A 24,495-nucleotide genomic window follows, 5' to 3' on the forward strand; every position below is an offset into this window, starting at 1 on the left:
CCTCTGAAGGGCATAGCCACCCATTAATATTGTGTCATGATGAATTATCACAAATAAAGCCCAACATATTGATTAATGATGGTTGCCGTTCGCTCTCACTTTCTCACTGTCTGAAAAAACTCTAGGCCAACATTGGAGATAGAGAGAGAGAGATGATAGTGGTAGGCGGTTTCACGGGTTGGAGTAAGGGTCAGGCTAAGGGTCATTGAGGGGCTTGTGTATGACCTGGGGTGGTTATAAGGGACATAGTTATGATCGAGGCCCATTTGTAAATGAAAAGGCTTCTGGGGGTCTCTGTATCACTTAACAGAAATTGTATGTATGTATATATAATCTATGTAATACACATGCTCACAAAGAATCCTCTATTTCATTGCAGACTTCCCTGGACATTATTATGTGACCATTATTATGTGATTATTATGTGAGCATTCAGAAGTGGCTTCATGATGGGAGGGGAATATGGAATGATGTTCCGTAAAGTAATAGAGTAGCACTGATTTGGAAGGGCCAGGGAAGGCCTCAGTTAGAGCAGTGCTTCGGTGCCTTCACAAGCCTTCAGCAAGTGAAAACAGTTGACCAGCACCCAATCTCAAAACCAAGCTCACTGGCAAGGCTGTCTGAATAGCACTTCATTAGGTCCCAGCTGAGCACAAAGGCCCACAGTCTCAAATAATCATAAATCCACTGATGACTGAACCCAGTGGCAGCCATAAAGACAATTGCTTTGTGGGGTGCAGGGCGACACCACCCTCACACTGTAACAATGTTTTGGCTCTAGGTTAATTTGTAAAAGACTGTATATGCATGTAAAGATGTGTTTCTTTTCATGCACATTACTTTTGTAATTTATAGGTATGTACAAATGTGTGTGTGTGTGTGTGTGTGTGTGTGTGTGTGTGTGTGTGTGTGTGTGTGGTGGTTGAGAACACACGGTAGTGTTGTTGTTCCTGTGATGAATGCACTTCATTATTCAGTGCTAGCCTTCTGGACATAAGCAAAAAGCAAGGAAATGCAGAGCTGTCCACCCAGGAAGTTGAGATACACAGAGTTCCTCTCATTAACAGTGTCCCACCAGGGTCATAATACATGGTCGAAAATGAACAATAAGTCTTTGGAGGCGGGGTGTATTCTAATGAAGCAAACATCCCCAAAGTCATTTCAGATATTGGTATGGGCCGGAGAGAGGCGAAGGACCTGGGGAATAGCTAACAGGATCTCATTTCCTCTACTGAAATATTCCATGTTATGTGTTAAGGAGCCTCCACTTCATTAAGAGCATAAAAGAGATGCTAATTTTGCCGAACAAGAAAAACAGAAGTTTTTGACAAGAATTCCTAAGTGAAGACGGAACAGTAACCGGCCAAGAGGGTCAATAGTAAATTAGGAAAGAGAAAGAGAATGTATGGAAAAGAAGGGATCAGGAATGCTGCAGGGAAATTCAAGTCCTGCCTACCAAAACAAACTAGTGTGTGAGCAGGGTTGTGATTAGTAACTTTGTTAAAAATGTTTTTTATGTGTTGCTCATGAATATTAATGTTAAAGTACAGTGATTGGATGAGTCGTAAGTCTAGAGACATTCCCTTTTCTTTCTTCTATTCCTCCACTCTCTTCTTTCCTCTGCTGATCTCTCTCTATCCATGTGCAGTCATTCTCTCTTGAGTCTATGAGCGAGGGCCCGATTCTCCCCCTCGTTCATCACTCTGAATTTGATCCCTCTGTTTTTTGGGCAGGAAAGAGAAGAGCAGCACTTTTTTTCAGCGCTCTCTCCCTGGGATCTAAACTGGTAGGCCTGTGCTGGATGCAGCCAGCGGAATTAATTGCACCCTGTTACTGGCGATCAGCAAGTTTGCACGATGCACATGCTGTTCCGCCATATGGTTGCCCACTAGGTGAAGAGTTTGATTAATGTTTCAGAGGCCCCAATTTTTCTCTCTTTCGGCTAATAGCTGATCCCCAGCCATCGGAAAGCCCTGCTTGTTCTCCTCTTTTTTTGTTTATCTCTCTTCAGCTTACTTTTGGCTTCTGCCTCACACATGCCGTTGTAATAAATAGCGTGTCATTTTTTAAAATAATCGAATATCAGAACGCCCTTCCCACACATTTAACAGAATCTTCTGAAATATGAATAGAAAGATAATCGAAAATTAGTTTTATCTCACAGTATTTGGATCCAACACTGTATGTTGAGTCATGTCTACAAGAGTACATACACTGCAAAAAATTACGTCTTAGCAAGTGCAGATATCTTGCACATAGTCTGTTTTGGCTCCTATATTTCCTGTTATAAGATTACAATAAACCAAATATAACATTATTAGGCCTATTTCTACGCTACTCTACTAATTTCAAATAGTCTTGTTCTATTGGCAGATAATTTATCATTTATTTATAGAAAGAAGCAAAATTAACTGCCAATAGAATAAGAAAGTTTAAAGCTTGAAATTAGTAAAACTTTAGACATTTAATAATAATCTTATAATTGGTTTGTTGCAATCATATAATAAATACTAGATATATTTGACTATATTCAAAATATTTTTACTTGCTAAGAAGACATTTTTTGAGTGTAGTTTCAGTAAAACAGATAAATTTTAATCCTGGGCTCCTTCATGGAATTGTTAAATTTTTTAAAACTTTTTTCCTGTGTGTGAAAATTCATTTTTATTTCTTCAGATTATTTCTTAATATTTCTTAAAATCTTAAACTATATGATCCATGAATGAATTACAGACTTTGTAACTAAGTTTGTAACTGCAGTCGGTTAAGGTTAATATAATTTTACATACTGTATTATATGTTTATAGTATTTTAAATATGTCGTTGGAATGAGAAACTTCTTGGCTGTCTGCTTACTGCAGCTGTTATTGTGCCTGAGAGCACCACTCCTGCATTTGTCTCCATGTACTGTGATATCAGCTATGTGTTATTGAGTAGGTGATCAGAATAGATCCAGTTAAAACCGTTTCTTCTACAGACTAATAGAAAATGAAATGATTCTTTCAGATACAACAACATTAGTTTTGATATTTGGGCTTAATGCAATTTATCCATGTCTCTCTCTCTCTCTCTCTCTCTCTCTCTCTCTCTCTTTCTTTCTCTCTCTCTCTCTGCCTCACCCTCTTACTCTTTGTCTGTCTGTCTGTCTGTTTCTCTCTCTGTCTCTGTCTCTGTCTGTCTGGTTGTGCTTGCTCTCTCTTTCTCTGTCTGTCTGTCTGTTGCTCTCTGTCTTTCTCTCTATTTGCCTGTCTGTCTGTCTCTTCTCTCTCTCTCTCTCTCTCTCTTGCTCTTTCTCTCACTCTCTCTCTCTTTGTCTGTCTGTGTGTCTGTCTGCCTCACCCTCTTACTCTTTGTCTGTCTGTCTGTCTGTTTCTCTCTCTCTCTCTCTCTCTGTCTGTCTGTCTGTCTGTTTCTCTCTCTCTCTCTTTGTCTATCTGTCTGTCTGGTTGTGCTTGCTCTCTCTTTCTCTGTCTGTCTGTCTGTCTGTCTCTTTCTCTCTCTCACTCTCTCTCTCTCTCTCTGTCTCTCTCTTCTCACTCTGGATCTTTCTCATTAAATGTGGGAGCTATTCTCCACTAGAATGTGGCCCAGTAGGGCTTTTTTTGAGAATGGGAGTCTGGGAATGGCTTGTACTCCGGCACCCCATGCTCTCCGGAAGCTTCCGCTCAGCACGGTAAATCTCTCTGATTGCACTGTGTACCTCTACACTGATGGGGTGTTACCAAGGTGGTCAACTCTCCAAAGAGCCACTCTGAATTGCAAATGGTGACTATAACTCAAACATAATGCAGATCTTAGCATAGATGGACAGTCATTCCTCTCCATTTGGACCATATGGGAGAGTCACCCAACATGGGGGCTGGTGGGCATTTGAGAGTAAAGGGGTTGTTTTTGTGTCTACACAAAGTTAGCAGTTTATGTTTATTCTGGAAAGAGAGTGAAGGATTGTGAAACAACAGACGGAGAGATTAGGGCATTCAGCTGAAAATGTAGGAGAATGCATTTGATGTCAGCCAAGCCACACGATTTCAAAAGTCAAGTAAAAGTTAAGGTTGTTGTCTGGGTAATTTTTTTTCAGATCATAAGCCAGGAATTATTACTCTTATTTATGAGAAATACATGTTTGTAGGTTTAACTGAGATGTTTGTTGTCATTTATGATTGAAAGAGCATTGTGGTCTTTCTGCTCAGTGGGACTGAGAAGGAAGAAGGAGGGAGGAGAGGCATGAGTGAAGTAATTGCAGTGTGCACGCTGAATAGTTCTGTGGATGCAAATTTCGGTCCCTCCTATTATTTTAATAATCTGCATCTTACTACTTTTACATGGATCATTTGTTTGCAAACCAGGTTATTTAGAGAGGGAGGCTCAAGGGTAATTTCATGCTTTAGAGCATTTATACCTATAACTTAATGAGGAAAATGTGTTGTTTCCTATAATACAGAATGAGAAATTAGACTGTTTATACACCACAAGGTGTTTATTTATGCAGTCGCTATACATTTTCTGTCTTGTTGGGAGTGTAAAATTAGTCCAGTGTTCTCATATACCTACTTCAATTCAATTCAAATGGTCTGCTCCTCTCTTAATCTCTCCTCTCTTGCCCTCTCTTAAACTTAATCTTAATCTCTCTTTACCTCTCCTCTTCTGTTCTCTCTTAATCTCTCCTGTCCTATTTCCCCTCTTTTAAACTTAGTCTTAATCTCTCTTTACCTCTCCTCTTCTGTTCTCTCTTAATCTCTCCTGTCCTATCTTCTCCTCTTTTAAACTTAGTCTTAATCTCTCTTTACCTCTTCTCTTCTGTTCTCTCTTAATCTCTCCCATCCTATCTTCTCCTCTTTTAAACTTAGTCTTAATCCCTCCTCTCCTCTCTTAATCTCTCTCCTCCTAGCTTCTCCTCTCTTAAACTTAATCTTAATCTCTCCTCTCTTCTTGTCTCTTAATCTCTCCTCCCCTTTCTTCCCCTTTCTTAATCTCTCCTCTCCTCTCTTAATCTTAATGTCATCTCCTGTCTAAGTCTGTCCTCTCCTTTTGTCTCCTCTCTTAATCTAAATCTCTCCTCTCCTCTCTCAATCTTAATTGCTCTTCTCCTCTCTTAATCTCTCCTCTCTTCTTGTCTCTTAATCTCTCCTCTCTTCTCATCTCTCCTCCTCTCCTATGTTAATCTCTCCTCTCCTCGTTTACCCTCTCCACCCCTTTTACCCTTTCCTCTCCTCTCCCCTTTCATCCTCTCCCCTTTCATCCTCACCTCTTTTACCCTCTCCTCTCCTATTCTATCTTCTTATATCTTCTTATATCCTCTCCTCTTCTCCTCTCCTGTTTTATCCTCTAATCTCTTCCTTTATCCATTCTTCCTCTTCTCACCTCACCTCTCCTCTCCTTTTCTGACCTCTCTTGTCCTCCTCCTCTCCTTTCCTCCCCTCTCCTCTGTTATCCTCACCTCTTTTACTTTCTCCTCTATCCTCTATCCTCTCCTTTTTGCTCCTTGTTTATCCTCACCACTTTTACCATCTCCTCTTCTCTTCCCTTCCCTCCTCTCCTCTCCGCTCCTCTCCTCCCCTCTCCTCTCTGCAACTCCTCAATTCTTCATTCTCAGTTTAAGCACGGCTTGTCCAGAGAGCCCGACCAGTCCCACAGTCTAACTTGATTTACGCTAGAGATTATTTAATTAGTCCAGAGATAGAAGGCAAGTGTTGATGATGTTTGGGGCATGAGTCTGATTATCCACAAAGCCTCTGCAGGCTCATTTTAATGTACTTACCGCTGCAGCTTAGATGAACAAGATGAGATGTCTGTGTCGCCGTGTCCGACGATGTCTCCTGTCTTACTCTCTCACTAGGTCCTGTCGAAAGACTCGTCTTCCTCCAAATTGAATTAGGCTTCATGAATAAAGCAATAACACAATTTGTTTACAACCTTCAACTGTAGGCTATGATTTCTTGACCTATGACCTTGCCTCGGTTTGCACAGTAAATGTGTTACACTGCTTCATGAACTCTGTGACTATGCCAGGAGTGATGGTGTCGAATGCAAGACTGCGAGGAAGTGTTTTAGTCTGAGGTCCCATTTTTATTAGCAGCTTATATTTTTTGTTTGCTTTTGCTTTTGTTTGTATTTTGATTTAGTTCAGTCATATTTTAAATAGAATAAATTGTCAACTTGCATATTTGCTGTGTGCTGTATTAAAGTGAAATGTACTATTTTATATTTTTAATCCTATGTCTAAAATACACCTAGATAAAATAATTTTATGAAAATGTTTTATTTTTCATCTCATATAAACAGCTAATATTTATACATAATTTGATTTTATTTAATTACATCACTAACTTGTTATTGTTTAAAAAGAATTTGTCAGTTTCAGTTAAATCAGGGCTTTTTGACACATCGCTGAATTTATATGCATCTTTTTTTAATGACATATTTTCTGTTGGCTGGTAAATTGTGAAATATAAATAAAATAGCTACATAAGGCATTTATAAGCTCAGTTGCCAGCAGCTCATATTCTCTCTGATTCAATTATATTATTTTCCTTTTGCCAGCTTATTCCATGTATTTATTACTTAAAGCTTAATTGAAATAGGACAAATTGAAGGGTTCAACCTGCTGCTTTTTCATGTTTCAGCCCTGTAGATGTTGAGATGTGTGGATTTTTTTTTTTTTTTTCCAGAAAACTTTAGATTGTTGTTGGAGTGATATTACATAAAACTTGATTTGGAACAATGCAGTCATAAAGAAAGAAGCGTGGCAAAAAAAGGAAACTCATTATTTTGTGTCACTAGGAGCAGTCATTTTGCTGACATTAACAATATGAAGTTTTGCTCAAGCACAATGCGATTTACCTTGTACAGACTTCATTTAGATCTAACATAGGCAATGGAAATGTCCTTAAATCTTCTTCTGTCCACTAAATTACATACAGAGAGAGTGAGAAAAAACTTGCAGAATTGCAAAATACACCCAGTGTAAATATGTAATTGGTGGCGCTTATTTCTCCTTCTGAAATATTGGGGAGCAATAGGTATTGCATTAATGTCTAGTTGTTAGGATATCGGAAAAACATGGCAGATGTGTTGGTAAATTTTTGCACGGTGAGCAGATCTCCGCGAGGGCTGAGGAAAATTGGGAGTAAATCTCAATATCTCCAGCGATAAAGATGCATTATTTCAATCTACATCACTTTCTGATGCAAATCTAATTTCCCCCTGTAGTGCTAGATGGAACGAGAGAGAGAGAGGGACAGAGGGAAGATGAGAAGGGTGGAGAGAAAACAGGCCTGTGGGTGGTCTGAGTGTGAGTGGATTTATTTGTATTTTTTTTTCGAGAGCTGCACTGCTGCTGTTCCACTTTGGTTCTACAGAATTAATAGGGGAATACAGCATGTTTGTACTCGTTTAACCTTCATGAGAATGGTTTGATGGTGTATCACTTTTGAGGCTTTTTTAAATGTGCATTTGTGTTTGTAAGTACTCTGAGTGTGCCTCTGTTTTTTTGAAATCTTGAGTTGAAATGACTTTATAACAGCAATGACCTTTTGTGCCATTGTTTGTAGCAAATATGGACATTTTCAGAATATATGAGACGCACACTCACTTGAATCACACACACATATTTGCTGTGTAATGTGCTTCTCATACATAGACCTCACATAGACTGTGTATCAAATATGAGAAGTTTCATCATTAACACATTTTAATCACTCCTGTTGAACTGAGCCTGTTGCTTTACTCCTGTGTGTGTGTGTGCGCGCATGTGTGTGCGTGTGTGTGTGTGCACGCTTGTGTACACGTATGTGCACGTTCCCCCTCACCCCCCCCATTCTCAGCTGAAAAATCATTCCATGTCTTTCTGCCCCCTTCTTCTCTATATCTTGCAGTACTTGATTTGTAACTTGATTTCAGGAGAGAGAAAACCTGTAGATTATCTGCCTTTCATTAGGGATGGAGAGAAAGAGAGCCCAGCCCATCTCCGAAAGAAGAAATCAATTTAATATAGACTTAACTTGGGGAAATTGCATATTCTCCTTCTATGTGCTGAACAGGCACTTTCTCCCAGTGCTCAGGAGGGACCAGCCTCTTTATTAATTGCTGTGTGTGTGTGTGTGTGTGTGTGTGTGTGTGTGTGTGTATTTGTGAGTTTACGCATCTGTGTGCAGTTGCGTGTGTTACATGTGTGTTGGAATGTTGAACGGCCTCCACTCCTTCTTCTCCATTCTCAACTCCTTTAGGATGAAGGTACAAATGAGAGATAATAGTAGAAAGAGCCAAAAATGAGAGTGAGCCAGAAAAGGGGCTGAGAGAGAGAGAGAGAGAGAGAGAGAGAGAGAGAGAGAGAGAGAGAGAGAGAGAGAGAGAGAAGGTGCAGTAATTAGCTGTTTCCACAGGGCTTGAATAGCGGAAGCAGCCAGGTGGAGAAGAGATTGGTGGGTATTTATGAACGAATGTCATAATTGTGACAGGATGATATATGGAGCAAGAGCACTGACCATTTTTCTCACCTTTTTTCTGCTTAAAAAAAACATGATAAAATATAGTCTTAAAAGTTGATGACCAATTTTGTGTGGTCAGGTCTTCACAAGGTGACTGAAATTTTTTGCTGCTTCTTTTTTTTTTTTCAAAAATAGAGGGAGGAGGAAAGAGAGAAAAAGACATGGTAATGTAGCAGGCAGGATAATCTGGTGAAAATCATTTTCTTGCATATCCAAGATCTTACAAAGATAAGTGAATTATTTTTCTCTCTTTAGGACCAAATATGTATACTCTCCCATTAATAAATGTAATATTTTATTACAGATATACAAGAATGACTCGTGGATGATTTTATTAGTAATCAGGGCTGATGTTGGGAGATATATATATATATATATATATATATATGAGAGAGAGACAGAGAGAGATATAGATAGATAGCCTTTAAGAAAGCCTTTGACAAAAGAGGAACGTATGGAAATCATTCTCATGACTGGATTGGGAAGCTGACGCAAGGTTGCGATAGACTTTAACAGGAAACATGGCAAGCTCATCACACACGACACTGTTGCCAAACCGGGAGCCGAAGGTGGGAGAGACGACTCCTTGTGTGTGTATAAAGAAATTCACATGTAGAGGATGTTTTGTAAATAAAGTTACATTTTGCTAAAAAGTGTTAATTTCCCCTGAGTATGGAGACTTTTGGGACACCCTGTTTACATACATGTGTGTGCATGTGCATATATATATATATATATATATATATATATATATATATATATATATATATATATATCAGCGATAACATTAAAACCACCAGCCTAATATTGTGTAGGTCCTCCTTGCGCCGCCAAAACAGCTCTGACTCGTCGAGGCATAGATTCCACAAGACCACCAATGTGCTGTGGCATATTAGCAGCAGATCCTTTAAGTCCTGTACGTTGCGAGGTGGGGACCCATGGCTCGGACTTGTTTGTCCAGCACATTGCATAGATGCTCAATCGGATTGAGATCTGGGGAATTGGGAGGGCAGGTCAACACCTTGAACTCTTTGTCATGTTCTTCAAACCATTCCTGAACAATTTTTGCATTGTGGCAGGGCACATTATCCTGCTGAAAGAGGCCACTGCCATTAGGGAATACCGTAGAGGCAGTACGTGTCAAAGTAACATCCACAATTATGCCAGGACCCAAGGTTTCCCAGCAGAACATTTTCCAGAGCATCACACTGCCTCTGCCGGCTTACCTTCTTCCCATAGTGCAGTCTGGTGCCATCTCTCCCCAGGTAAGCGACGCACCCAGCCATCCACATGATGTAAAAGAAAACATGATTCATCAGACCAGGCCACCTTCTTCCATGGTCCAGTTCTGATGCTCACGTGTCCATTGTAGGTGCTTTCGGTGGTGGACAGGGATCAAGGACCTGGGCACTCTGACTGGTCTGCAGCTATGCAGACTCATACGCAGCAAGCTGCAATGCACTGTGTGTTCTGACACTTTTTTTAATCATAACCAGCATTAACATTTTCAACAATTTGTCCTACAGTAGCTCTTCTGTGGGATCGGACCAGACGGGCTAGCCTTCGTTCCACACGCGCATCAGTGAGCCTTGTGCGCCCATGACCCTGTCGCCGGGTCACAAGTTTTCCTCCCTTGGACCACTTTTGGTAGGTACTAACCACTGTATACCGGGAACTCCCCACAAGACCTGCAGTTTTGGAGATGCTCCGACCCAGTCGTCTAGCCACCACAATTTGGCCCTTGTCAAAATCGCTCAGATCTTTATGCTTGTCCATTTTTCCTGCTTCCAACACATCAACTTTGAGAACTGACTGTTCACTTGCTGCCTAATGTATCCCACCCTTTGATAAGTGCCATTGTAATGAGATAATCAGTGTGTGGCTGATCACTGTATATATATATATATAATATATATATATATATATATATATATGTGTATATATGTGTGTGTATATATATATATATATATATATATATATATATATATATATATATATATATATATATATATATATATATATGTGTATATATACAAATATATATACACAGATGGTGCAACTGAAAATGTTACATTAAAATATTTAAAAGGTCATATTACCCCGGTGCAATCTGACAGTTTCTGCAGTGCAGTGTATGAAGATACACTACCTCCTTTTTTACTTTAAGTGCTGTGGGGTCACCATCAGGGGCTAAGTGTAATGCTCCGAGTCTTTGGCCCGGTGATGATCTTTGCTCTCTGTGTATCCTCCAACGAATGCACACTCAGCATTTAGCACAAAGTTTCTCAGAGGAAGCCTCTGAGCTCTCTCCTGCTGTGCCCTTGAAGAGATGTGGGCTTGTCAGACTCCTCATAAAATTCCTGAATGATTCCGTTCATGTGTTCCTCTCTCTCTCTCTCTCTCATTTTATTTTTGCTCCTTCCTCTGAAACCTGGCCATCTGTCTAATTGTTCACCTCTGTCGCTTTAATGCTTCTACATGCTTTTTTCCCTCCTCTTTCCAGGCAATAAACTTTATTTTCATCACAAGACTTCAATCTGCAGAGGAAAGCAGGCGTTCAGACTGCTCACTCTTTCTTTTTGGGGGGAATCCATTGTGTTCCCATCTGCCATCTTCTTTTTTTTTCTTTTGTTCCTTTTTTATTTTTCCTTTTTGTTTAAGTATTATATCAATTACTACAGATGAAGTGGAGGTTCGCGCTACTGTTATGGGTGGTAATAGACTACGCAGCTGGCATTCATGCATGGTTGTGTTTTTTAAATTGATAATGCTGCAGAAATGCCATTCTATACATGTGATACTAATATTTTGTTTCCATAAATATTGGACAAATGGAAAGAAAATAGTTCTGCTGAATTTTTCTTATTGTCTTATTTTGTGTTAGTAATATCTTGTATATCAGTGGAATTCCCAGTTTTGATCCCTGTGCAAAGGTTGGATATATCCATATATTCCTGAGTATATTGTATGCATGTGTCTGCCCTTCCTTTTCTTTTATCTGCCTTGATTGCTTGTTTAGGACTGTCTTGAAATCACCCTGTCTTCTCGATTCTTAATGAAAAAGCATATTTGTTTTGGAGCTGGCTGTCTGCAGGGACGTTGGTACCTCGTCGAATTCAGTCCTCCTTCGTTTGCTGTCCTAGTCCCATCCCATCTCTCGCCTTTCCTCTTCATCAGGTGTATGATAAATCACGCTGCCCTCCAGTGGGGGTAATGGAGACAGGGGAAGCGCCCTGAGGCCTTCGGTGCCATCACTGTAAAAATAAACCTGTTTGTCGCCTCTCCATCTCGCATTTATCAAATAATTTGCGAGTGCTATTTCAGCTGCTAACTCCCACCAAACCAATTCATCTCCCTCTGAGCTGAGCTGTGTCTAAAGGTGGAGTATATGGAGACATTTACCGCCTCCTCCCGTAGTGGTGTGGAAAGTGTTGAGATACGCAGCACTCAGTAAATGCTTCTTATTTTGAAGCCAAGTGCCATAATGTATGCTAGTTTTATGATCATGAAATGACTGTGAGTGATGTGGCTTAGTGTAGTGTGCGATGCCATTTTCAAATATTTCCCTTCATTGATGCTGTTGAGAAGGTTTTAGTACCGTTGTTGGACAAAGTGTCTGTACAGTTGGTCCAATTCACTCGTAGCTTAACCATCAAACTCAAACATTGTGCTACCACTGACATGCGAATACAGGACGTGGTGTTTGCGACTAACTAGTCTTTTGCCAGCACTTGTTCCCAGACATCTGCTTTATTTCTGAGTGTCATGTACTGTTAGTCTTGCAATCTGCAGACATGGGAGACCGATGCTCCAGAATAGATAGCAGGCATAACTAATGGACAGCGTAGAGGCGGATAGCGGCAGGCGGAACACGTTTTCGTGGTTATGTGAGTTGACAGGGCTCCTGTGGGACTGAGCAGGACGGCCCAGCTGGAAGAACTTCCATATTCCCAATCCCAGAGAGGGAGAGGAAATCCAGTGTAGTCTCTTTGTTCCATCTTTCTCTTTCTTTTTCTCTGTCTTTTAGTTATCATCTGTCTAGTTTTTTCTCTTCTTTCTTGCTCCTCTCTCTCTCGTGCTCTTTCGTGCTCTTTGATGAAGAATGGTCTTTCTCCGGGCCATTTGTCTGCTCTATGTGACCGTGGGCCCTACTTGCTTCACGCTACCTCAAACACAGTAGAGCAGGCTGGCAGCTCCACCTGTGCATATTTGTCATATGGAAATGTTCTATTGCCTTTTTCATATGATTTAGTTTTTGAATGGAGAAGCAGGGAGAGCGGAGTGCGCAGCACTGACAAGGTCCCTATCACACACGGCCCCAAATAGATAAATGGTTTTCAGAGGGGACAGGTAATTTATCAATGACAGTCTGCTACTCTGTTCTGTGCTCTGTTGATTACTTGTGCTCTGTAAAGACTGTAAGGAAAAGGAAACCATGGAGTGCATGTATTCTTAATCGGTTCAGCTAATGGATAGTGGTGGCGAGTTAAAGAGAGAAATGGAGAGATGGAGGGAGTCATACAGGGACAGAAAGAGCGAAGTGAAAAGTAGGGAGGGAGCTTTGGGTAAGTGCCTTTCTCTTTTCCAGTAAGCTATTGAAAGACATCCTTGAAATTCAGAAAATTGAAACTGGAGATGAACGTTCATTCCAAATTTGTGCCCCAGTTTCATACAGTGCATTTTGCAATGTCTCACTCTGCTTATGGAAAACAGTTGTCTTAGTCATTTAGTCATTAGTCTTCATGTCTGTGCTGTGTGTTTCTCACCAGCTGTTGTTTCTTGTGCTGCAGTGTTCACACAGTAAGGCCTGACAAGCATGGCTACTGAAGCCTGACTTAAAATAAGTCACACACACTGCATCTACATTTCTTTTTCCAGTCATTAGTCTGATCAAATGGTGATCTTTTTTTAATCTGTCACTCTTGTTCACGAAGAGGCCTCAGGCTTGATGCTTGACTTTTAAACATTTTTATGTCCATCAGCATATTTACACTACACTTCAGCTAAGTGTCTAAAGTGTCTAACATTTCAGTATCTTTTTTTTTTTTTTTTTTTTTTTTTTTAAACTAACACACATACACACAGCCACACATGCTTATATCACCTTAATTACACAGTATTTTAGTAAATATGGGCTGCACCAATCTCACTTTTTCCATTTACTATACAATATCAGAGTTCTGATGCTACTCTACCATTTTAGGTCAGTATTGGTCTTGATGCCAAAGCTTAGTATCGGATTGGGGTATCCATAGAGACCATGGCGCAATATTATGTTCTAAGCCTGGCAGACACTCAAGATATCCAGTCAACACAAAGCATGTGGCTGGGTTAGCTCGGCCCTGTGTTCCTCATGCTGTCTGTGGATTTCAACACCTCATAAGTATCTTAAGCTCATAAATGTCCTCTAACAAATGTCCTCATAGTCTGGTGCACCACAGACTAAAGCTAAAAAGACTTGTACGGCTAGAAGATGAATCAAACATCGAGAGAAAGTGAGAGACAGCTGCCTGTCTGACTCTGAATTGTGAGATCTGACATTCTGTCGAGAGTGTTAGATACCTCCGTACCGGGCTCCAGTCAAGAGTTATCTGATAACGCACTGTATAAGGCAATTATATAGAAAATTTGCTGGACAGCTATTTTGTATCTGCTTATATTTTAATGAGGGCTGGAGCCTGCGTGTATGACCAGACATGATGGTGTTGGCGTCCTCATGGCGCTCTACACTTACAGGGTGGTATAAAGAATAATTGCAGTGTACTTGATTAGTGCTAGTTACTGGCTGACAGACGGCTCGTTGATGTGCAGGAAGTGCTGAGCTTAGGGGATTTTTTTGTGTTAACCTGCTACTGTACTGTATGTGGCATGATTAAAATGCCCTGTGTCTCTTAAGCCCACTCTAATATGAGCAGAGTTCAGATGCTCATTCATCAACCAACTCCCACATCACAGATGCTACTGGAGTCAAGACTGAACCTGCTAAACTGGGATCAGGCTGTTACTAGAGAAAAAATCTCAGCAAAAAAAATCATTAAGCACCAGTATTTTACTGTACACTGTTGCTTCTTAACATATAGTGGAGTGACCATGGAAAATCCCAGCTTTTCAGAGAAAAGGTGTATTGAGAAGTGAGCTGTATGTGGCATGTATCCATAGTTCTTTTTTTTAAATTTCAGGGGACCTGTGTTTGACCTGTGACCAGTCAGTGTATGATTATATCTTTTGGAGTGATTTATGTACCTTTCTTCTTATTGATTGTGTTACAGAGCGATCAAAGGTAAACTTAAAAGCCAGTGCTGAGCAGCACCATTATTGCAGATTTTGCTTTTTTCATCCATTATTTATCCCTGTGAGCCTATTCTATATGCCATTACAGACTTCATAAGAGCACAGGTTTCTGCAAGACCTCACTGCTCACTTAATGTAAATACTGAATGGATTCAATATGGTGAGTGTGGGGAATCATAAAAGTGCCATAAAAAGCCTATGGAGATGCTATCCAGCCGCAGACTGTCCAACTCTTCCTGGTGGAAATGCATTCCTGATTTACTGCAGCGGATGGAGAGTTGATTTAAATGTGGGCATGTCAGTATATCAGTGGCTAAAGCCTCGCTGCCATATACCACCCAGAGTAATGCACAGGTGGGAAATGTCTGAGGAACTGTAACCGGTGGCCTATGGCTCAGTGCATATAATGATGGATGATAAAGATGCTGTATGTTTTGATGGATGCTTAAGATGCAGTATGTTTCTGTGCTCTCTCTCCATCCAGCACAAAGCTCGTGTTGAAGCCATGACACTGGACCTGGCATCATTGAGAAGTGTCCGAGAGTTTGCAGAGGCTTTCAAAGCAAAGAAACTGTAAGTAAATCTGTCCCAGTTCTATAATAATTAAGATGTTCACATAGTTTTCATAGGACACAGTTTGATTTGTATTCTGTCGACCTTATCATAGTTTGATGAAGCTAGCTGTCTAAACTTGCTGTCTTTTTTGAATCTTGATCTCATTCTGTTTGTCATCAGCAGGACATTGTCTTGCTGATTTTTTTTAAAAATTAAAAGCATTAATGCATCCCTCCATCCTAAAGAGAGTCCTGCACATAAAACAGAATGGTCTTGGGGGCTTAGCCAGGCTTTTCCAGAGAGCCATTAGCTCCATTTGAGCAGTGGTCTGAGTCCAGGGCTAGAGTCTGACCCCACCAAACTCACTTGCTTCCTTTCCCTGACTCCATTACCGAGCTATCAAATCAGCACAGGGCCAAAAGGTCCAGCCTCTCTCATCATAAGCTTCCCCTCCCCACTCCCTGGTCAATAAATAAGTATCTCAACCTTACTGCATAATTCCATCAATCTCATCTCCACAGATTTTGAAGTCCTTCACAGTCTCCCAGTTAAATCAATTACTGGCAAGGCTTTCATGAAGTTACATTACATGACGGAAGGCAAAGGAATAGTGACATTGGCTCTGAAAGACAGACTGTGTAAAGAAAAGAAAAAGCCCACAATGCTTGTTTTTTCGCTTTCAGCTAAATGGAACAAACAATTTTGTGAGTTTTTTTGTTTTCGTTTTTTTGTAAACATTATAATATTGGTGAGTTTTTATCTTTAGTCATTTACATCACTAGATAGCGACCTGTAGTGTTCAGGATCTGTCATTCATAAGCTCTAAGTGAAGTATTTTGTACCATGTTACCAGTAAAAAATACAGGGTGCTCTGAATTTGTAGATATACATGATGGAAGAGATATTATTTATATTTTTGTGTGAGAATTGAATTCCAGTCCATGGTTCTCTGGGTTATGATATTTCTCTGACATTGTTGGTGCTATAGCATTATGCTGGAGGAGCCATTTTGCAGCCAAGCGAGCTGCCACCTCAGCTTTTCCAGATGCTTCCGGGAACATTCCATCCCTGCTTTACTGTGGTGTTTCTGTCATGGAGACCTTCTGTATTTTTCTTACTCTTCTTCCTCAAGAGCTCTAACATAGAGAGAAAGAATGTGGTAGAGGTGACTGCTTGGTAGTTGTGGTGGTGGTATCTTTCTCTCCAGTCTCTCAGGGGATTCCAGTGCTCATCTGGCCCCAGGCAGCCCCTCAGGCAGGACACTGCCGCCTGCAGCAGCCGCTTGGTCAGCAGCCAGCGGCCTTGAGGTGACCGTCACCCTCTCCCCAAGCCTCTTCCTCACTCCCCCACCTCATCATCTTACCACACACACCCAATACACACTGTGCATTTCAAACCCTAATGAGGCCGTATTGGTTATCATTTATGATTGGCGCACTCTCTGTCGTCTCTGAATGCTGTTGTGGAAAGTGACCCAAAATGAGATTTGAATGGAATGTGGGGTGAGCTGAATTTATAGTACTTGATGAAAAACTGACTAGTCATGAAATCCTGTGCTGTTATTCCACAGCTTCTTTGTGGTGGATGTGTCTGTACTAGTGCCTGTACTAGTGTGCTTTCTCTACTCTGTCATGGCTGAGTGAAGGAAGCGACAGCCTGGGCTCTTGCAAATTTCTTTCCTCTCTTTGCCACAGCCCGCCACTAAGATCAGCTCTCTGGCTGCTCTAATGGAAGCTGATGGCATTTAATAAGAGAGAAAGATTAACCCATTAGTCCAAGGCCATTTGGGACCCAAATCATTTACTTGGCCCAGTGACCCACAGTGAGTGTGGAGATGGGGTTCAAACATGGCCTTACACACTTGCAGGCCCAACTGACTTCCCTTTAAAGTAGCCTCCTCTTTACTCGTACACTCCAGCATGGGCTCACGTTCCTCCTCTGCTCACCTGAACTGCACATATGTGCATGGAGCCTTCTTTACTTTGGTGAATTCCAAATGAAATGTATGAGTGAATAGAACAGAAATGTTCTTTCTCGCTTGATCTTTATTACACTCATTTATCACAAAGGCAGAGACCATATCTGTTTCAGGATGTCCGATTTTTGCTCCTCAGAGAAGCACTAGTGTTAGTTTATGTAGCTCAACTATTGTACTTTGTCAGCCACGCCCACTGCACTTGAACCCCCAAGCATGATCTGTTCCCAGGTTTCAAATGAGGGAGCAACGTTTTTCTTCTCTATCAAGGTTGTATTTCTTCGTTAGTTATTCCTAGATTATTGGTGGGCTTTTGTGTGTGTGTGTGTGTGTGTGTGTGTGTGTGTGTGTCCCAGAGGAAGAAGAGTAGATTAATTCGCATCAGAATAGGGAGCTGCTGAGGTGTGAATGGCAGCAGGCAGCTGGTGAAGGTGCCTCCCACCCCCTATTTCTGCTTCCAGCAATTACACCCAGTACTAGTAAATGGAAATGCAATCTGTGCTTTTCTCAAACATTTCTTTCTCTTGTTCTCTTTCTTCTCCTCAGTATATTACACACTAGGCTTGTATGATGTAATGATTTAATCGCCCCTAACGATATTACACTGCCACGATATCCAGTGACGTTTTCTCTGGTTATATTACGTTACTAGACCTGCCTACCTTTATGCATTTTGTGTAGGCGCTCCAAAATGTAACATTGGAGTATGCTAGAAAATATTTTTGAGCAGCAGCAGAACAGTGAAAAACGTTGGCCATGTGGACATTAGACAACCAATTTGTAAAAGGATTATATTGAAAATGTTTTTTTTTTTTTTTTTTTTACTGTTTAATGTATGTTACTGAGGAATTGCCTAAAAATCCCAGCAGTTTCCCCCTATACAGTTGCTAGTATTATTACAGCTTCCCTATTTAAAGCTGAAATGGTGTAAATGCTCACTTTCCTGTCTTTTTAGGCTATCGGTTCTAGATGATTAAATCATGTATTGCGAGTTTTTTTTTTTTAAATGGTCAATCACGAGCAGGGGAAAAAAAATCAATACCACAAGCTTATTATATACACATCTATGCATATTCTTTTTTTCTCTTCTTCTGCGTAATTAACTTTGGCACAATATCATTACTGTTCTAGTAAAGCTTCTTGCACATGGTGTTTTATTGTCTCAAACATGCAGTGGAATGTCCTCCATTTTTGGGCACAAACTCCTCCCCATATCACTCGTTGCTTGTGCGTTAGATGTCTCTCCATAGTAACATTATTACCTTGATGAGCTCTGAATATCAACTGCCAAGTCAGGGATGCAATCTAATTTAGCCCTTACTGTAAAAATTGTGTGCGTGTGTGTGTGTGTGTGTGCGTCTGCGTATCTTTTAAATCTGTGCTCTGTTACACCAGCCCTTTGTGTAGGCTATAAACAGAGCTCCGTAATAGTAGGTGGCCGGAGTAGAGGGAGAAAAGGTAATCGCTCTTTTATGTGTGGAGATTATTCTCAGGTCAAAGGTCATGCCCTGGGGGTTCTTTTAAAGTAAATATGTAGGATTATTTCTCCCTGCTCCCTCGTTACCGCCCCCGCTAGCCCAGCATGTAAATTGCACATCTGCGGCAGACCCCCTCGATCGCGTTAATAAGTTTAAAGGGAGTTTTTACATTATGTGGGCTTGCCTATTAAAGCCGTTTGTTAGCTTTTTGCTTATGAGGACAGACCTGGCAGGGAGCTGTATTAAGAGAGTGAGACCGCTGTAAAGGCATGTTGTTAAATCACAGGCCACACACCAGGAGAATTAGCCTGAGTTTATGGGGCAAACAGCAATACATGGTCCTCTCTCCCGCCGAGGCTCATTCAATCAGCCACCTCATATATGAAACTCGGGGTGGGGGTTGTTCTACTGTAGGACCAGACATGATCCTGTTACCTGCCCTCTGAAGCCTTTCCCTGTCATCATCATTAAGAGGACTTTCATTTTCTTTTCTCTTGTCTTTTGACACAGATGCTGACAGGAAAAGCTGCTCTCCAGTATGGTGAATAAAAAAATTCATGTTAAGCATTTCATGTTAAGATCAAGGTTTATTTAGAAAAAAATAAATAAATATATAATCATCTTCTCCTGAATGGTATCTGGTGCTGTTGTTGTCTTGTGTATGTGCTGCCCATGGGATCAACGTTCTGCAGTTCAGTGGTAATCGCAAACATGTTCTTCTTCCATTACGTGCCTTTCGACCAAAGCGTGAAAGTCATAAAGTTTAATAGTATTCACTGAGAAGTCCAATCATCCCCTCCTCTGGCATCATGCTTCATTAAGTCTCATGTAGAATCTGTGCATGCGTGTCAGTCAGTGGGTGCGAGTGCCCACCTCCAGAGAGCCGTGTTTTATTTAAGGAGGGGTGCTGCTCCTTCGAGTCGCTCTTTATATGTATATATACCTATATGTGCCCTTTCTGTTAATCTGGTTTAAAGAGAGAGAAATTCCTAATGCTGTTTAACAGTTATCTGCCTTTCCCTTATATCCAGTCTAGCAATACTGTGGATGCTGATGCTGTGGCTGTGGCTGAATTCTGGCAAACAGACAAAAAAAGACAAAAATCGGGTGCTTACACTTCGGCAGCTCAACTTTAAGAAACCATTATAGTATGTTCCACCAAAACGTCATGGGAATGTTTTATTTACTTTTTAATCTTGCCTAGGCTGTATAGCCTGCAAAGATCATGTTGGGTAAGGAGAAAGTTTAACAAATAAAAATATTCAGTCTGCCATTCATGACTAAAACCTTGCTAGCTAAGTGTGATTTCCTCACACAGTGATTGTCAGGCGTTGATGAGGTTGTTGGACAGCTATGTGCTTTAGTGAAATGTACATATGCCTGATAAATTCACTTTGTAATCAGATATCCACTGAATGGAATCTTGAAAAGTCTGAAGTTTTAGGAACTATGTACAATAGAAAATGTAACGATTTTACCAGGTGAAGCGTTTCCCCAGGCTGCCACACTTATAGGAATTAATAGCAGAGCTGATTTTAGGAATTCTTGATCATGCTTTAAGCGAATCTTACCAGTCATTTGCAAGGCATTGCTTGGTTTACTGTGACACTGTACTGTGCGCACTTCTTACATCCCCTTGCTCTTGCGCTGATACAGACTACGGTGTTTCCTCTCTGAACCTGGGGGGAAACGCATCACGCATTCCTTTTTTTAATGTCATAGGGAAAGCTCATTATAGTAGGCGAATAACAATTCCTCCATTAATTTTCCAGCAACCAGTTTTTAATTAATAGTGCAGGCAGTTTTAAACACAGAGTACACAAATTGCCTCTGGCTCTCATAATTAATTCTAATGGAAGAAATTAAAAATTGGTGGGGTGGATTCAGGTTGTTCTGCGGCGCCACCAAGGGTTCAAGACCAGTGGAGCGACTCTGTCAAAGGCAAGGATCTTCCAGCGATTTGGACTTTTCAGAATGCTTTTTCAGGATTGACCGATGGACCCGTATGTGGGATGACCTGGTTGTAGTTATTTGTTGGTTTATGCGCTGACAGGAGTGATTCTGAGAACAACCCGAAACAGCCTTCAAAAACCTTTGAGCATTTGTGGTTGTTCAAACCTGTGAGAATCTTAGCTGTCTATCAAACAAGTCAGCTCACGGCACATTTCGAATGAGATCAGCACTTTTGTTTTTAGCCTCATTAGTGAATGACGATATAGAATTGCCTCATCTAATGATAAATATTTACTCAAAGCATGTTCTGAATGAATTGTTGACATTTTGTGATCTAGTTTGATGTGATAAGCAGGGCATCATGTGATGCCGAGCTTTCACTTGGACCTCATTTAAAATAGAACATCTGAGCCAACTTGTCCCACATTATGAGATAAACCTGACAGTCCTGGTATGTTAGTAAGCCAAGCGAAACTTTGCTCTGCAAAATGTGCCCTAAACACTTTCATAATGATAGAATTTTATAAAAACGCATATTATTTCTTACAAAATGGTCAAAAGAATCATGACTGAGAATCATATCAGTTCTAAGCTAAAAAATGTGATTCCTCGGTTTCATTGAGAATTGTGCAGCCCTATTATGAAGTATGTATTTCAAGTCCTGTACTCTAAGACATTAATGTACTCATCTGAGGACATATGGGGAAAAGAGCTGTCCTGAGATGCCTCTGTGAAGTAGCGCTCACCTTTCTTCAAGCTGATTTAGCTGATCCTACAGAGTGGCTGCAGCTCCAGCTGGATTCCAGCCCAGATGTCAGCTGACACCATTAGCTGCTTTCTCGCACCCGCTGCCTTCCTCTCTCACCTTTCACAGCCATTGTCCTACCTCTTTCACCTTTCTCCCCTCTTGTGCTGTTTTCCCTCTCTCTGTTTCCGCCTGAACAGCACTGCACATCCTGTGCTGTTTTCAGGGAACTGGATTATTTTTAAACTTGCTATTTTTGGCCGGTAGCTCTGGGTTCTGTGAATATCACGATACGAAAATAGTGAAATATAATTGCCACCTGTTATGTTGTTTAGCTCATTACTTCTCATGTAGGGTATGTGGTTATTTTTTTCAACTGCACCTTTCAAATTGTTGTCAGGAACAATTTAAACAAATGTCGTACTTCTCTGACGAGTAGGTAAATGGAAATGTAACTTGTAAGGTGTGTGCTGTGTCTCTGTGTGTGTAGGCCCCTGCACATCCTGGTGTGTAATGCGGCGGTGTGTACGCAGCCATGGCGTCTGACGGAGGACGGGTTGGAGTCTACCTTCCAGATCTGCCACCTGGGCCACTTCTACCTAGTGCAGCTGCTGCAGAACGTGCTGCGGCGTTCAGCTCCTGCCCGTGTGGTAGTGCTGTCCTCCGAATCTCACAGGTCAGAACTTCCTGTACCCTCTCTTCCCTGTTTTATGGCCCAAACAAGCTAAATCCTTAAATCCAACACGGAAAGAAATGATTATGTATGACTTATAATCTGATATGTGTCATTTCGCATTCAGTCATTTTACCAAGGCATTTTGCAAATATATTTTTATAATTTGCAAAGCTTTTGTACTGAGTAAAACCTTGACTCAGTCAGACAGGTGAGTGAAGCAGAAGTCAGTACAAACATTGAGATTTGGAGATATAAAGTGGTTGGTGGTTTTACTTACACACACTGCTGGTGGCTCAGCAACTAAACATACATGTAGGTCAGCAATTTAATAGCAATTTAGCTAATTTAATAATTTCACATTTATCAACTCCAGTTAACAGCAAACAGTTAACAGCTGACTTCTAATCTACAATTTTCAAGCTTGAACATACACTAATATTATGCTAGTCCGTTTTAACAAAGGCTTGTCACATGTAGCTTCCTGGTGAAGTATGATATTGTTTCTGGGCCTCTAAAGGTTGATTAATTTGGAATAGAATTGCAGTGATTGATCTAACCTACTGAAATGCTTCAGCGTTCAAGCACTAGGTTAGAACATCTGTGGTACGATGGTGGAAGGCATGAGTGGAGAGGTGTTTCCTATAAGCACACTGTATTGGTGGGGCAGGGAAGAGGACGTGAGGCACACCAATCTTAAGAAACACTTGAGGGTGATTGAGAAAGGTCAGTATAATGGCAGGAGACTCATGTTGAGGACAGAGGTTGTCCAGAGGTTGACTCTTTACTGTTTAGGAACAGAAAATAACAATGTTTCACCCTCACGGTTATCCTTCCCACCAGAATCTCCTACCATTACTCATCCCCTAACCTCATATTGACAGACTAGAGCTGATTGAGCTCAGACACATACACACACTACTACTGTACTGACATTTCCCTAGCATAGTGTAATTCAAAAGAAACGTTTTTTAATGTTCTTGTGATTTTCTGTTTCTCTATCTCCTCTGCACTGCTCACACTGATTCACAGGCTTTAATATGAGCCATTTTCACTTCAGTGGTTTGACTTTTGACCTTGGGAAAATTACATTTTGGTACTTAGGCACTGAGTAAAACCTTGACCTGGTTAGACAGGTGAGTGAAGCAGAGAAGGAAAAGGGTATTGAGCTTTGGGAAAATAAACTTAAGACTTTATCTGCTGTGTTACACTAAGGCTTAGGGAACAGAGTGACAGGCAGGCCCTGGACCTGGGCAGCAGGTCTCGTTCAAACAGGAGGAGACTGATAGTATAATGAAAGAAAATCCTGCTACAAATACACTTACTCCTCTGTCCTCATAATGTAAGCCAGGATTCTGTTGCACTGTAGTCATTACATACTAACTTTCTCTTTCTTTAGCTCTGAAATGACTTGTTTTTCCTGCATAAAGAATTATATCGGAGAACTGAGACTGCGCATATGTGTGAGATGGTTCTGTTAGTGTTAAAGGATAGAGTTTGAATTTAATGTAGATACTCAGTGTCCCTCAATGAGTATCTTTGTCACTACAGTACACGAGTCTGGTGCTCTGGGCCTGAAGCAGCAGAGAAGGTTTTGTACGGGAATGAACCAGCATGCAGCTGTTGTTCGTTAATTAACCAGAGATATAACATGCCAAACCACAGCCCAACATGGGCACATGGGGCTTGTCAACAGCGAATGGAACGGTTTGATTGGCTGCTGCATAATGGCTTTAGTGAAAATGTAAATGTTGACTCTGTTTAGAGAGAGAGGGATGAGCCTGGAACAATTAGACATAAACTCCTTGGGAGAGAGAATTTCTTACAGTAAACCATCTCTCCAGGCTTTAACCACACACACTCGTACATATACACACAGCTTTGTGTTCATGAAGCCTTGTCAAACATCTGGTGTTTAACAGCTCATTCGGAGCCAATTAAACAACATCATGTCACAGCTTTGATTTGCATTAAGCTAAGCCAGGTTGTAACAGTGCTGGAAGCACAGGCCTTAGCCAAAGCTTTTTTTTTCGCTTTTTGTTTAAACACTAGTCCTGGCTGTTTTTTTTTTTTTTTTTTTAAGCGTAATCAGGACAGGACAGTACAGGTTTTCTCTAACGCTTTGTAAGATCTTTCACAATGTTAACTTTGAATGTTAAACAGAATTCTGTTAGTGTGGTGTTTAATAGAAACTGAGGTTTGGACTGTGTTCACATTATCAGGTTAAAGTGACAAAAATCCAGATTTCTGCCTTAATGTGACACAGATCTGATTTTTTTCAGGAAAATGTGGACACAAGAATCCAATCTTTTCAAGACCTGAGCCACTTTTGTAAGTGG

The 24,495-nt window shown here is 40.8% G+C and overlaps 1 protein-coding gene across 1 annotated transcript in view; it reads left to right on the forward strand.

Moving 5' to 3' along the window:
• wwox (WW domain containing oxidoreductase) overlaps positions 1-24,495 on the forward strand; it is a 155,421-nt gene that overhangs the window by 24,747 nt on the left and 106,179 nt on the right. Inside the window, exons 6-7 of the mRNA XM_026919183.3 lie at positions 15,262-15,350; positions 21,974-22,159. Of these exons, the coding sequence (XP_026774984.2) occupies positions 15,262-15,350; positions 21,974-22,159 (275 nt within the window). The remainder of the gene's footprint in view (positions 1-15,261; positions 15,351-21,973; positions 22,160-24,495) is intronic.

Source organism: Pangasianodon hypophthalmus, chromosome 9 (assembly GCF_027358585.1).
Source record: "Pangasianodon hypophthalmus isolate fPanHyp1 chromosome 9, fPanHyp1.pri, whole genome shotgun sequence".
NCBI classification, from domain to species: Eukaryota; Metazoa; Chordata; class Actinopteri; order Siluriformes; family Pangasiidae; genus Pangasianodon; species Pangasianodon hypophthalmus.